Source organism: Macrobrachium rosenbergii, chromosome 46, assembly GCF_040412425.1.
Source record: "Macrobrachium rosenbergii isolate ZJJX-2024 chromosome 46, ASM4041242v1, whole genome shotgun sequence".
NCBI lineage: Eukaryota > Metazoa > Arthropoda > Malacostraca > Decapoda > Palaemonidae > Macrobrachium > Macrobrachium rosenbergii.
Window position 1 is genome coordinate 10,149,762 of NC_089786.1, and position 16,380 is coordinate 10,166,141.

A 16,380-nucleotide genomic window follows, 5' to 3' on the forward strand; every position below is an offset into this window, starting at 1 on the left:
CAGTGACTCAACACCAAATCAAACGGATCTAGGCTAGATTATGTTTGTTGATTTGTTATTTTTGCCATCAAAGCAGGTGACTCCTCCATGTCTTTTACATTGAGTGTGAAGCAATATGATGATGACGCCAAAACATCTGCATACGAATCTGAAAGGCAATATGCTTGCGAGGATGTACAAGGCTGCGTATGAGGAAGATCGTTAATGCATTATTTCATGTTTTGAAGTTGTGCTACATTTAGAAATTATATTTACTTTATCTTGAGAAGTAAAAAAATGTTTGTTTTGTCATGTTTCATATCATTAAAAATATACAACAGATGGGGCAGGGGTTATGAAACTAATAACACTTGACTGAAATCATAGGAAGAGTTCATTGAACGAATTGAATTCAAAAGACATGTAACTAACATTTAATAATTACTTACGTGTGACGTAAAAAAGGCACCGAGTCTGAGAAATCTGTCTCATTTTAAGATTTATTAAACAGGACGGGATTATTAGTTCTCTCTGTCGTCCACTTTCTAGTAAGTGGCGGAGAAGTTGAACTCCAGTTCGCAAACAGCACAATGGTCACTGTAGCCAGATTTTTTGGAGGCGACGGTAAATATATGCAGCCGATATCATTCAAGTTTCAGTCTTGCTTCTTTCTGACTGGCCAGTGCATCTAAACTGTAACCTAAGGCAGGTGGTGAGCAGCACGAACTTCAAGCTAGTTACGATTGGCTGTAGTGATATCTGCTAACAGAAGTTTACCGACAGCTCAAAAAGAATAATACTTGGTCAGAAGCTCTTCATTTTCTTGATATAAATAATAGCAGACACATTTAATACGCAGACAACAGTGGCAGTAAATTCATCAGTTGGAAGAAGTTAAGATAAATTAGAAGGAAATTCTGACAGACTTGAAAATAAAAGTGATCTCCTCAACATTCCGAAGGCAGAATTAAATACTGAGTCAATTACAACTTCTGAGGCAGGTTGGGGACAAGGATGAATATCACTGGGAGGTGGGAAAAAAATGTCTCACTTCCTAGGACGTGCGAATGAAAGAAAATTTCTCTCTCTCTCTCTCTCTCTCTCTCTCTCTCTCTCTCTCTCTCTCTCTCTCTCTCTCTCTCTCTCTCTGGACGATTGTTCACTAGTCACTTTCGCTGGTAAACTGCACAAGGCATATTCAATACAATAAATATCTTTCACAATTGAACATCTACAGCCATCAGACCATCAACCCGCCCCCCCTCAGGTCTTTAGCTAACCTGCCTCCTGACTATGAATAAGTACATAAGACTTTTAGCAAATACATGCATTCCCCTTCCAAATGACAGCGTAATCACTAGTGCTGACTGCCAGAATTAATGTAAGTCGCTCACCACAATAACAACGTGTCGGAGTGAGCCGGAAAAGGGCAGAAACTGGAAAATCAGATCCAGCGTCGTGCACGTGGATCATCCATTATGCAGATAGAAGGAGAACGACATACTCACGCATACATATTTACGATCATATAGGCCAGTTGGTACATAATTATTCGCTGCATACACTCAGGGTAATTAACCCTGTCACGGTGAACGGCCTCCTCAGAACTAAGAACTTTGGCTGTATCAAGTGTCCTTGGAGCGAGGAAATGGATGTGTGTGTGTGCCAGAGAGAGAGAGAGGAATTAAAACGAACTTTTTTTTTTTTTTGAGAAGGAATAGTCTGACGTTTTCTTCCGTGACAAACAAAGAGAAAGCAAATTGTTCGATCTAGTATTAAACTAGCATCATCCAGCAATGAAACACAAGACAACTCGTCCCCATGAGTAACAAAAGGTGCATAACCTGTATAATTGTTATGTGACCTTGGTTAAATTACGCAATGGGTCTTCCAAACAAACAGAAAATGCTTCAAATGCTTCATAACCTTAGAATAAACAACAAAGGGCCTTTTTCATAGTCTCACCGATCATAGGCAACGCTTTCCTTCTATCCAGGCTCCCATATATGTTCGCCGAGAGGTTAAGGAATCCACTGTAAGGTGCAATGAGACCAGTCAAGAATGTCTCAATAGACTTTGACCTGACAGTAAGTAACCCATACTTCTGCCAAGCTTCTAGGCCCGTGGTCGCCAAGAGAGGGAGAGCAAAATGCATTGCTATGACTTGTCTTCTTTGTCGCCACAAGAGAGAGAGAGAGAGAGAGAGAGAGAGAGAGAGAGAGAGAGAGAGAGAGAGAGAGAGAGAGAGAGAGAGAGCTTGCTGACATGTGCTTTCGCCCAAGGTGCTAGAGAAAGAATGCTCTGTCACAAGAACGAACAGACAGCCGAGAGAGAGAGAGAGAGAGAGAGAGAGAGAGAGAGAGAGAGAGAGAGAGAGAGAGAGAGAGAGAGGACGCATTGCCCTGTCATGTGGTTGTTATTCGGCAAGTTGCCCTTAAAATAAAAACAAAATACACCGAGGTCACTACTAGAGAGCTATAGAGGGCCGTACTGGGCATACTAATTGACCTTGCTGCATCACCTTAACCTAGAACGATCCAATGGCTAATGCGAAACATGGGCGAGGACAATCAACTTCGAACATACAGAGATGCTAGCGGGGTATCCTAAGTTATGTAATTGGATATTAAGCAAAGAACCGTATGATGAGTAGGTAATTTTTAAAGTAAAAGCTCTCTCTCTCTCTCTCTCTCTCTCTCTCTCTCTCTCTCTCTCTCTCTCTGCATAGCAAATTTAATGTACATACGCAGTACTACCTCACCTGGAGGAGAAATGTTCGCGGACGATGAGATGGAGAGAGTTTTTACTTTATGAATGACCTATTCATTGTACTTAGGATACCCCGCTAGCATTTTGTATGTTCAAAGTTGATTTTCTTCTCCCATGTTTCGCACTAGTTTAGTACATGTTCGCAATAATTCATTTGCTAGTTCATTCAAACCACAAACACCACTCTCGGACTGACATGACTCCCTTTCCAGCGCTTCGAGTGTAAGGTTCAATGATATGCAGGGTTCTGACTGTAAACTTTAAAAAAATTAATACCCTATCACGAGTAAAGATCCTGTCAAATATCTCTCTCATTTTGATACCAAGTCCAATTCAAAACCCTCTGACAATAGAAGGGAGTTGTGAGATATCAACAACACCACTCACTCCAAAGAGAAATTCATTAGAATGAACTAACTGCAGGTACACTAGAATACATTGTCAACAGAAAACAAGTAAAAGAATTTGGGACAAATTCAAATATCTCCTTATGGTGATGACTTCCCAGAATAGTTTTAAACCAGATCTCTCATTATTTTATGTACTCCACCCAGATACTTTTGCGTTCTTTGCCAAAAAAAATTCGAAATATATCTAAATGACTCCCCCTTTTTCCATAATATTCATGGCATAGCTTACTATTTTTTTTTTTTACTCGAGCATCGATATATTTGCGTTCCTCAGTAATATAAATGATAATATATTTGAAAGAATCATGCTTTCCCCCAATAATCACGACAAAATTCCCATTGCTTCTGTAATTTTGGTTACCATTATTTTCACATCCTTAAGGTAGTATTCGCATACTTTTTGGAAAATCTGGGGTAAGACGACCATTAAACTGAGCCGTCGAGACAGTTATTTAAATTATCCATGAAATTATGGCAGCAATACTCCCCTGTGCTGATATTCAATTTGAACAAAAATTTTTCCTTCACCTTTGTGGGAGTGACCAATGTTATTTCCTACAACAACAAGGTAGGGCATACTTGAAGAACTTTCCAGAACTGCTCTTTATAATGAATTCCAGAAACTTTTTTATCATTATATATATATATATATATATATATATATATATATATATATATATATATATATATATATATATATATATATATATATATATATAGTATATATACAATATATATATAATATATATATTCATAGATATATATACACAATGAAGTTGTGTGGCTATTTTGTGATATATATATATATATACATATATACTGTATATCCCTACAACTCGTGTTAGGCTTCAATAAGATGCAGAAAATTTGTTCAGCAAAGAATTTCCACCATAAACAACAAAGCGCCTATCGCGACAAAATTTATAAAAAAAGTTTAGCTGCTCATTTTTAATGAGAAACATTTTAATTAAGCATAGAATTTTACTAGAAATACAAACGAAAGCCGAGAACATTTTCTGTTAACGAACTACTACAATATGCGAGGCCAGTAACTAAAAACATCTCCACATGGCACCAAAGGAACATTCTGTTTATGAAGCAGCTGAGAAACATTTCCATCTTTTGGTAGAAACTTCAACCTTTTTGACTAAGATTGTCAACTGAGAAACGTTTCTCTACTTAAAAAAAATGAGGAACGTTGACATCTTTAATGTATAGGAAAACTAGTGGTTATCGACGAATCGGGAGCAGGTAATGTTTTTCATCAGTGTTCAAAAGAAAATTTTCAACAAAACAATGACAAACCTTTTTAATAATTAAGGACTTAATTGAAAAATTCTTTTTAATATGGTTAGGAAACTGCAACACACGATGTTATAAAAAAATTATCGTTCAGTTCAGTGAAAATATTTCTTTCAAACAAGAAAGATTAATTGTAATCGTTTTTGTTCACCTCCGTTTAATGCCAAGTCATTTTCATTTTGGAAGGAATTGCACCTAGAAACTAAATAAAAAAAAAAATTGAAAACAGCTCAGTCCGGAGAAACATCGTAACACGGTGACTACACTGATAGCTTGAATCGTATTTCATAACTTTTGACAAACAAGATTGGCGGTGCATTCTGACAAGGCTTTTAACCCCATTGTCCATTCTTTACTCATTCTGTTAAGTCGCTGCTGCGGACGGCGAGGCCGTGACATTCATCTTAATGACGCCCAAGTACCTCTGAGGAAAACAACCGAGGAGGCATAACTCTGAAGTCTTCTCTTCCCGAGGATACTGAATTTTGTGAAAAGCACATTCTCTCTCTCTCTCTCTCTCTCTCTCTCTCTCTCTCTCTCTCTCTAGCTAACGCCCCACCCCCCCTCAGAAATAAGTCATAATGAGATCCATTTTTATTAATCTTACTAATTAGTTTACAGCTTTTATAGATAAAAGAGTACCAACAATAATCTTATGTCTTTTTTAATGCCTAACCGATACTAAAGACTGCAGTCACTTCCTAGTCCAGATTTTGGTCTCCTCGTAGCCTATGTCCTCCTTATCCAAGATGCCGTGTAAGTAATAGCAAAAGAACATGCAGCACGAGTTGCAAACTTAACGACAGACCCACAATTAGCTGTATTGCCAAAAATGGACAACAAATGACTTGGCACGCATCAAAATATATGAATGACTGACATAAATGAATATAACGGTATCTAAGATCATCCAATGAACGCTTAACCATATAATTAAACTGGATACAACTTAAAGACAACTAACTACTCCTTCAACAAAACTGAATGAATCAGGAATGTATCGTGTAGCCTTCTTGGTTGACTTGCTTATATAATCCGGCGTCATAAATACTTTGGGTTCAGTGGAAATCATGATAAACTTTCAAGAAAGATCCTCCCGACATATGCACGTTTTACCAACATCGGCTGCATTTAATCCCCAATCAGCCATTCCTCGCCTAACATCCATTGCTCCATTTTCATGGTTTTCATTTACTCACATAATCTTACTCTAGCTAACATTCACACTCAGATTTGTCTTTTAAATACTTAACTCTTTCACCATTATCACCAGCTTCTCTTTGCTTTCATCAGTTAAAACTGCATCGCCTCCAAATATCAGCTACTCCACACTCCATTCAGGACCATTTATTATCTCACATCTCTCGTGCCAACCTAGACTGCTCTCTGTGATTTCATCTACATATGTATGCATTTGTATGTATAAATATATATATATATATATATATATATATATATATATATATATATATATATATATATATATATATATATATAGATACATATATATATATATATATATATATATATATATATATATAATATATATATATACATACATATATATATATATATATATATATATATATATATATATATATATATATATATGTATATATATATGTATGTATGTATGTTTACACAGACACAAACACACACACACATATTACCACGTCCCTTAACCGCCAGCCAAAATAAACGACATTTGCTCAGCTTGTACGTTTTTACTTCATGAGAAGACTTTTTCTTTGTGAAGTATGGAACTCTCACATTGATTGGTAAATAAGCAGAATTATGTGACTCTTCCCATGTTCTCATACGCTAGTAAGCCCTTGAACGAGAATGTACACAGACGCGTTAAATTTCGTAGCTTAGCACCTTTAAATCGCCGAATTTTTTGTCATTTAATATGTACTTCGTTACATTCTTGAGTAGCTGAACCAAGTTCTTAAGAAGTTGAACTACAGCAATAGATAAGCGTCGCGTGCAGTACAGTGCGCGACTGTTTAGCAATTCAGTACTCGCATCTCTCTCTCTCTCTCTCTCTCTCTCTCTCTCTCTCTCTCTCTCTCTCTCTCTCTCTCTCTCATATTTCCAGGATAAAATTAATTTAATATGGCTCTAACATTTTGATGTTCAGGTATGTCTTTTTCTTAAAAAAAGACAACCTGAGGGGGCTCTCTTATTAGAACGTGAAATATTTACATTTAGAAAAAAGTAACTAATAATCACATTCTGCTTCCGTAGTAAACGGGATTTTTGATGAAGTTTATTGACGTACTCTAAATACATGTTAGCACGGGATTTTTCTGTAAACAATAAAAGCGCGTTATCGACATTTTTTTAATATGAAAAATGGGATGAAATGATTCAGGGCATTGTATAAGAAATAGTTCCTGAAGGTGTCACTTTAATATATTGGTGAATGTTGTACTGCATGGTGACCTTATTGCCACGCCATCAACCTGTTAAAGTTCTTCATTGGCAGGGTGGGTAGAGCTCTCGGCTAGCACGCTGTTGGTCCAGCGTTCGAGTCTCCGACCGGCCAATGAAGAATTAGAGGAATTTATTTCTGGTGATAGAAATTCATTTCTCGCCATAATGTGGTTCGGATTCCACAATAAACTGTAGGCCCCGTTGCTAGGTAACTAGTTGGTTCTTAGCCACGTAAATTAAATCTAATCCTTCGGGCCAGCACTAGGAGAGCTGTTAATCAGCTCAGTGGTCTGGTTAAACTAATTTGATGTAATAAAAATAAAATTGGTGTCAGTTACTGCTGTGTGAGGACAGTTCCAATTGTCCCACTAAGGGGCACGAAAGTCAGCAAACACTCAACATAAAAAAAAATTTACCTTGAATATATTATTGCCCTGTTCAAGAATTTCAGGAATGAATTTGGCAGAATTTTTAAAGAGTAAATTTGGTATTAGTTGACTTACTAAGGAAAACAAATAAGAATTTACCTGTGGTCCATATAGAACACTGCAAGTTGATGTGATTGCTCAGAAAACGTACCGTACCTTTCACTTGGCTGCTGTAACGTCCGGCATATTTTAGCTTCTGCTATAAAGATGAGGTTATGTTGAGATCACCTGCTTCAACAAATTTACCAATCTGTTAATCACACCAGTTAAGTATAATTTCGTACTTATATCTGGCCTACAAACAACAACAAAACATTTTTTGTTTTGCAAAAGAGTGGAGGTGAAGGCATTCATTTCATTACTTTTTACTTTTACTTTTCAATGCGTCAAGACTTACATCTTTTAAGTAGAAACCAATCATACTTTAATTTATTAAAGCTGAATTCAAAATGTTAATCATTCCCTATGTCATAGCTTGTGATATTATTAAAGGCCAGGAAATGGCGAGCTATAGGGACATCCAATTGTTCAAGATTCAAGTTTGAAAATGGTATAGTCATCCATTAAATACTGACAGTCCTTTCTCTTTGTTTGGGATGAATGTCGTTTTCTCTTTCACTTTGAAGAATCTAGACACCTACACCAAGTCTCATAATATTCATGACACTCAACACATTCGGACAGTGGGGCCCTGCTAGCATAAGGCAAACTCAGTATAAAACAAGCCATCCTTTTTTTTTTTTTGAACGCCAATACGCCCCTTCTGGAGTGACCTCACAGTGTAAATCGTAATTTCAGTCCCTACTGTATACACAATTCAGAAAACATAATTGGAAGACTTTCAGCTTCATTAATGCCGAGATGTCTCCTTTCCCCTTATACAGATGTAACATTATACAAAAGGCATTTTTGCCAGTTTTACGGGCACTTCATTTCAAATACAATGAAACTTCTTTTATATGTCTAACGTTAGTTCTCTTAACTCTCTCTCTCTTCCGCCAATGTCCAACTGCTCATTTCCGGTAGTCAGAGGATAATTTTGGTTTATTTCCACATTCTCTTACTGTTTTGGAAGTTTTCCAAATGTAATATAACCGAACCCTTAACTCTGTCAACCGTAGCGTGCAACCTCCTAAATTGCAAGGGGTGGCCTCCACCCCTACCGTACAAAACGGATTAAATATATATCAATAAAGATCGAAGATATAAATTCTTACTGGATACCTAAAACTAATTCTCTCTCTCTCTCTCTCTCTCTCTCTCTCTCTCTCTCTCTCTCTCTCTCTCTCTCTCTCTCTCATGCGCTTTATGGGTCTTCCTCTCCTCCATCCTGACACTTCCAAATGAGACATTTTCCCCCAACCTATCGTTTTCCATAACCAAACTATCGCACAACACCAAAGCATCCTTTCACCCATGTTAAAGTTTTTTTTGTTTCCTTCATGTCTGTCTCCCATTTCTTACCCTTTCAGTTCTTGTTGCGACCTTTTCTGTGCAAACAGTTCATCGTCCTTTTTGCTCTCATTTGCATTCCACGTCACTTCCATACATGAGAGTGGGTTCAGCATTCCCTCTATACATTCCCAATTTAACTTCCATAGACCATAAAAGTATCTTCCTATTTTGCAGACACCCTCTGCCTTCCTTGCTTTACCTATTTTATGACTTGCCTCTTCTCACATCCTACCTCATCCTTTATATGTACATTTACTCCAAAACATCTTTACGAATCAGTTGCTTCCATTCTGCTACCCACATTAACATTCATTGCTCCATCTTCCTGTTTGCCACTTACTAATCTTGGTCTTGCTTATATTTACCTCCAACTTTCCCCTCTCACGAACGTTTTCAGCTATTTGACTAGTTTCTTAGTGGCCTTCACTATTCTCAGTCAATACTTTATCACTTAAGAGCATCAATCATTCCACTCTCCATGCATGAAATTCACCTGGCTTGGATACATGATGATTATAATCACATTAACACGTGATTAGTTTAGTACACATCTACACATGTGAAAAATATTAGAAATTGGGTGTAGGTCCTGACCGGTTTCAACTCTATTTCTGGGTCATTGATGTTGATGGCTTCGAAGTAAAGTCGAAACCTGCTCAGGCACACACTCCAGTCTTATATATTATATATATATATATATATATATATATATATATATATATATATATATATATATATATATATATATAAAATATATGTACTGTAATCATTAACAATCTGTATATCATATATGTATGTATATATATTTTATAAGTATATTATATAAATTGTATAAATATATTATATATATATATATATATATATATATATATATATATATATATATATATATATATATATATATATATATGTCCTAGTCATATAAATCACCAAGAAAATACGGTGTCTCTGTAACATCCACTCTTCCACCATCCTGTTAAAATCTGCTCCAACGTCCTAGTTTCCGTTTACCATCAAGAAGTTACTTGCAGTTTTGCGGATATTTACTTTCGAATTTCTCCTCATGTATACAGTTTTTGTTCTCACTAGTTTCTGCGATATCTCTTCATTTTCGCCAACGAATACTACATTATCTCCACAAATCAGCCATTACACAAACCGTTCACAACTCATTTTCTTATCCTCAACTTTGCTTCGACATCATGTATCCTTTCTCTGACTTCTTTCATCACTCTGCCCTTAAAGATATTAAAGAGACATTACACACCCATGTTTCAGACCAAATTTTACACCAAACTGATGACTTCCGGCTGCATACTGTCTCATAGTTTAAGCTTTACTTCTGCCACAATAAATTTTAATCACCTAACAACTTCACTTTTTGTCATATGCCCTTAACACTTGAATTCTCTTTCTCTCCCCTTTACTTTAAAACTTCTCACATAATTGTTTCTTACTGCATTTGATACACACACCCTCTTCCCGATTTAATTCCGCAATGTTCTTCTCCATTAATCGCTCTATCATCTATCTTAAGTTTCTCAATCCAAAATCCACCTTACACCCTCCCTGGTATGTTTTCAGTCTTTTCAAACACATTTGCCTGTATCCCAGGAACAAGCATTTCCTTTTCTCAACATACCTTGCACAACCTGGTCAGCCACTCAGTCACACTTTCACTACCACACTACAAGCATCTCGCTGGAGATCCTTTCAACTTTTAACCTCCTAAGTAGTCACTTGAACAATAATGCTCAAACCTAAAATAACCGCATCTACTCATTCATCATTCAGGTCCGCTTCATATGCTCTCTAAGTTCAACACATTTTCAAAATGCATCACTATTAAACCAGGGCTGCATTCACTACAGGCAACATCTCTCCATTTCCATCATTTACTCTTGACTCTCCATTTACTTTCCTGTAGATTAAATAACTCTCACGAAAGATCTTACTCATATTCAACTCACTGCGTGTATTTCACCTCAATAGCCCGTTATAACCACAAATACTTCTGCTGATTGTATACTCCCATTAGTGAATCCTACTCTCTTGTAAACTCCTTTAACCTTTATGCCCTCACCCCTAGCCCGGTTTCTAAGCTGTTCTCACTTCCTTCTCATCAAACTCCCATGTCCTAATTATATTTAAAGGTACATTTAAACCCTTATTCTCCAACTTAAGAGTCTCTCTGTCTTATATTGTGTTTCAGTCAGGTTGTGATTAGATGCAACTTCAGCCACTTCTCACCGTTGTATATATTCATCAAATGGCTTTTCCACTAACACAGTCCAAGACACTCCCTATTTTCAGTTTCTGAGGTACAGTTAAGAATATTCTTCTTTAGAAGCCTTGCATTTCCAGCCATCACAAACCATTCCAAATATTTTTGTATCATGTACCTTTACATTTCTGTCACCCAGCATAACCATTCATTTTTGTATTCTCCAAAGCCAGCCAAGCACAAATTCAGATTCCCAAACACATTTTCTGTCTCACTTATTTTTTTCAAATTCATGGACAATACACGCTGACTATTACAACTTTCTCGCCTACCACCATATCCACACTCTGTATGGGACCGCATGGCAGTCCTATGGGCACACGTGGGAGTGAGTCAGCCATCGGACAAAACAAGACAACAAAGCATCCCGCTCTCTCTCTCCCTCCCGTGCGTGAGTGGCGATAGCTCGAAGGAACGCAACTTCTACCATACAATATTCTTGTCTGTTTCTCCCTAACCATTGTTGTCTCGATTCATGTACAATCACCACTACTTGCATTGCCAAGCAAGCATTCCGATCATGTACTCATAATGTTCCACCGAATCTTCTGTATCAAACTGTATGTATGTTTCTGTTTGTGAAGACGCCAAACGTCTCACCATTTCACATATATTATGCTACTGCATTGTATTCATTAATCTGTCTCGAATCTCATGCAAATGTCCATATGTGGAATTTCCTGGCCTTTCCATTGACATATGTTTTATCATAGTACGTTTATATTGTCTCTCATAATCGCCATCTGTTTGTCTGTCGACAAGCACAGGTGTCAGAAACATAATCTCTGTTTTGTTTTGTCTGTGTTTAGAAACTACATTGTGGCACGCACCAGCCGATAACAACCACGAAGATTCTGTACATAAATCCCCCCCCAAAATCACTTTCATGCATCATAATAGTTTTCATGTAACCTAACCATCCCACAGACTCATCAACATAGAGTTACGGGCTGCTCTAAGAGCAAGAGCCCGTGCTGGCACAAGGCCAGCTAAATCTGAAACAACAACAACTGTACATAAATTCAGTAAGGAACCAGTAATACACTAGACAAAACCCAGCCAGTATGTCACTTCCAACCTTCCATACAACTCAGTCAAAACCCCAAGGGCAACTGTTTTCATTTTGTTTCACCAATTACCATCACTTTAGTAATCCTCAGCTTATGAACTGACCTGACACCTCTGCTGCTGGCCACTGGAGAGATTTATCCCATTTTGGGGCCATTTTCTCCGCTTAGGGCTCACAACCTTCCACTTAGCACTGCTGTGCTCTGGGGCACTGTTCATTAAAATTCCAAGCCACTGGAACTTCTTATGGCAGCAGAGTCCAGGTAATACAGCTTATTAGTACTGCAGAAACAGTCACTTTTAACTGACTAAACACCCCCCCTCTCCTCTCTCTCTCTCTCTCTCTCTCTCTCTCTCTCTATATATATATATATATATATATATATATATATATATATATATATATATATATATATATATATATATATATATATATATATATATATCTATATATATATATATATATATATATATATATATATATATATATCTATATATATATATATCTATATATATATATATCTATATATATATATATATATATATATATATATATATATATATATATATATATATATATATATATATTATATATATATATATCTATATATATATATATATATATATATATATATATATATCTATATATATATCTATATATATATATATATATATATATATATATATATATATATATATATATCTATATATATATATATATATATATATATATATATATATATATATCTATATATATATATATATATATATATATATATATATATATATATATATATATATATATATATATATATAATTATATATTACTATATATGTGTGCATATTATCTATATACATATGTTTTTGTTTGTCACTAATTCACACATGACCTTTTTATTTTCTTAAATATTAAGTTACAAAATTCCCCTTGATACCAGATTCCTTCAACCTTGACTGTAGCCTGCACGTAAAGGAAATCAGACATGTGGATTTTGATATTTATACATGATGGGGCATCTGCCCTGACTAGGATTCTGAATGTTTAAGTCAATGTCGCCTATGTATCACACCTAAAAGGCATAGGTGAGAATCTTAGCAAGGCCAACCACACTCATGCTTCAAGTTTAGCAGCCGTACCACTAAGGTATCATGAAGGCTAAAATAAGTCTCAGCAAATAGTAACATATGGTTTGAATTGGTTGCAATAATATCTTGTGCCCATCATTACCAACAGTCTCAAATGGAGGAAACCAAGAGTGACTCGGATCTTTCTTTGGGAACAGGTTTTTTGTTTTCACAACAAATTCTGCTACAAATGAAACAGTAAGACCCAGCCTCCAAGCGTCACCTTGTTAATGAGAGACCATGTAATTCTCCAAAATTGTCTGTCACATCTCTGTCTGAAACTTTTCTCAGGGGCTTGAATGGCATCTGATAGAGGCTTCACAGGACTACTGTAGTGTGATGTGTCCAAATCCAGAGTTTCAGCTCTCAGGATGGGCAAGACTGCTTAAAACTCCTTAAGAAGCATGGTGATCTCTGGTAAACCATGTCCTTCAGGTAGAAAACCTGTTAACAGGTAAAGTAGTAACCTTTAATGTGAACACCAACAAGAGGCTGTCATGGCGGTGGTCTGTGCCTTTTGTTGTATAGTGTTTACTACCTACAATTTCTGGTCTTGAAAATTAAGGTGCTACATTATGTTGATAGTTCAACAATTATACCAATCAGTGGACGATGGAGCTCATCTCAAGCAAAATCAAGGTCCTCTTTCATTGGAAAATCTTGTACTGTGCTCCTGTCTAGACTTGGGCACAGTACTTGATATTTCTAGCAATTTAAAAGTAGTGTTACCATTGACTAGAAAACTTCATTTCTTACAGCAGAATTTAATGCTGCTGGGAATTTTATAGTTTGTGAAGTTTAAACCAGTGGTCAAAGCTTGAATTTTGTTTTCTTAGCTCTGCATTATACTGGACATTATTCACTTTTTATAGTTAACTGAGCTGAATTTCCTGGCTGATATCACATCTTTTGGAACTGAAGGATAGAAATTGAAGGGCTTGCCTACTAGTCTCAGAAACTTAGACATACCGTATACTAGAGGATATGAGTGATATTCATGTTCACCAGTCAATTTTTATTATACCATATTTAAGACTGATTAATATCAATAATTATGTACATAAGGTGTGTATAATTATCAAATTTGATAAAATCTAATTAACTATAACCGTCAGATTCTGCATATTACAATATAAATGGACACTCGTGCTACATCACAGTTTATGTTCCTTACATAGGTAGCTTTAAGCACACTGAACAGTTTTTCAGAGGAAATAGACAACACTGAACTTTTTGCATTTTTATAAATAAATCCTCCAAAAGCTGTTCTCAATACTATCCACACTATATCTTCTGTGGAATCATTTTCAATTGATATATATATTTATATATCATAAAATGTTAAAAATAAAAATGGCATTACTTGAGTATTGGTCAGTCTGTCTGAAATCATAGCAGTGGGAAATTTTCTCAGGAAAACAATTGTAGGAAAACATTTGGCACACCTAAAACTATTAATAGTAAAACATACAACTAAGTTACTAGCTGATGGTATTGGAGGTAAAAATTGTAACAATGCAAATTATAAAAAGAAAATGTCACACCAATACTACAACAAGACCTTACAAATTATGTTAACCAGGGCCTAGGTACTTGCCAGGGATTATAAAACTATATATAGCTTTTAGACAAGAGTCTGAAAAGGTCTTTTGTGTCTAATCACCATCTAAGATCACCAGTGATCTTTCTTCTATGCCCTTATATTTTCCCTTAAAATAGTGTAAAACTTATAAACGCTGTAAAACCAGACTTTTTATGGCAATCCATAACAGGAACTATGAAACTTTATATACCTTTCAGGAATTTAGGACATTAATAAAATTAGAAATTGCTGCCCTTGAGAATCCAGGATTAACACTAATGGAAAAACTAGTGTCAATAACTGCAATGCAGTTCTGTGTCTAATTGGGCTTTGAATTACAGTGAACTCCTGTTAGTTGCATGTGAATGGTACTTGCATCAATAAATATATACTTACAATATATATGAGCACCAAATTACAATATTGCCTTACCTACAGTCACATAACAAGGTGGAAACAAGACTATACAAATGTTTAAATCTTGTTATATGATTTTACGGAATTTCAAATAAAATCTTCAATTGAGCACTGACAGTCCTATACATATATATATATAATATTTATACTTATATTTATATATATATATATATATATATATATATATATATAAATATAAATATAATATATAATCTCACTTCTCACACATAACAGCCTTCATTTCCTTGCCAAGAAAATTCAAGTAAGCAATCCCGGAGTATACACAATTCAGCACCACACAATGGAATGGCAAGTCTTGTACTATTGTCACAACAAGAATAAATTCGCTTATGCCAACCTGTGCCTGGTTCTTTCATATCACATTTTCTGTTGTACAGCCTTGATTATCTCTACTGTACATTAATCAAATAATGATCATACTTCTTATAGGCTAGACTGTTTAGACCTCAAACATAACAATGGTAATGTACATTGCTGAAGAGCTTCTACAAACCAGATGGGTTGTGAAAAATTCAAAGGCAATTTTTAAAAATCACAGGAAAAGCTTAAACATTTTTGTGTTCTGGATTCAGTCATAACTAGTGAAGATATAAATTGTAGATGAAATATCTCCATAAAAAAAAATTAAAGGCAATTAATTGCACTTTACATGACTAGAGCCTCTATCTGCTATAAAATACAAACTATTGGAAGACTTGCACAATGTAGAAATTAAGGCAAATACAAAATCCTTGATCATTTACAGTCCCTTTGCATCCACTATAAAAATTCCTAAAGTAAAAATAAAAATCAATGAAATATTTTCTGTCAGTCACATAATGGCTGGAAGACTTAAGGAATGTATGTATGAGCTGTGTAACAGCTGCACAACAGATCTATATTTCAAAAAACCCACAGGTGCTTTTGAACTTCTCAGCTTTGGTGAACATGATTAATGTGAGTTGGTAAGCCGTGAGTCTCCTCGAAGAAGTCAGGCTCTCCATCATCATTCATGGCAGCATTAGCCTCCTGACCATCAAGCTGTAAACAAAAAATGAAATGTATTTTAGTCATTAATTAAAATGCAATGCACTTGTTTGAATGGTTAGGCACTACTAACAACAC

At 35.5% G+C, this 16,380-nt stretch overlaps 1 protein-coding gene across 8 annotated transcripts in view; it reads right to left on the reverse strand.

The window, feature by feature from the left end:
- Positions 1 to 14,256: 14,256 nt before the first annotated feature.
- Positions 14,257 to 16,380, reverse strand: part of LOC136830197 (band 3 anion transport protein-like) — a 359,010-nt gene continuing 356,886 nt past the window's right edge. For all 8 annotated transcript variants that reach the window (XM_067089475.1, XM_067089476.1, XM_067089479.1 and 5 more), the window contains one exon: positions 14,257 to 16,296. In XM_067089475.1, coding sequence (XP_066945576.1) covers positions 16,189 to 16,296 — 108 coding nt within the window. In that variant the 3' untranslated portion in view covers positions 14,257 to 16,188. The remainder of the gene's footprint in view (positions 16,297 to 16,380) is intronic.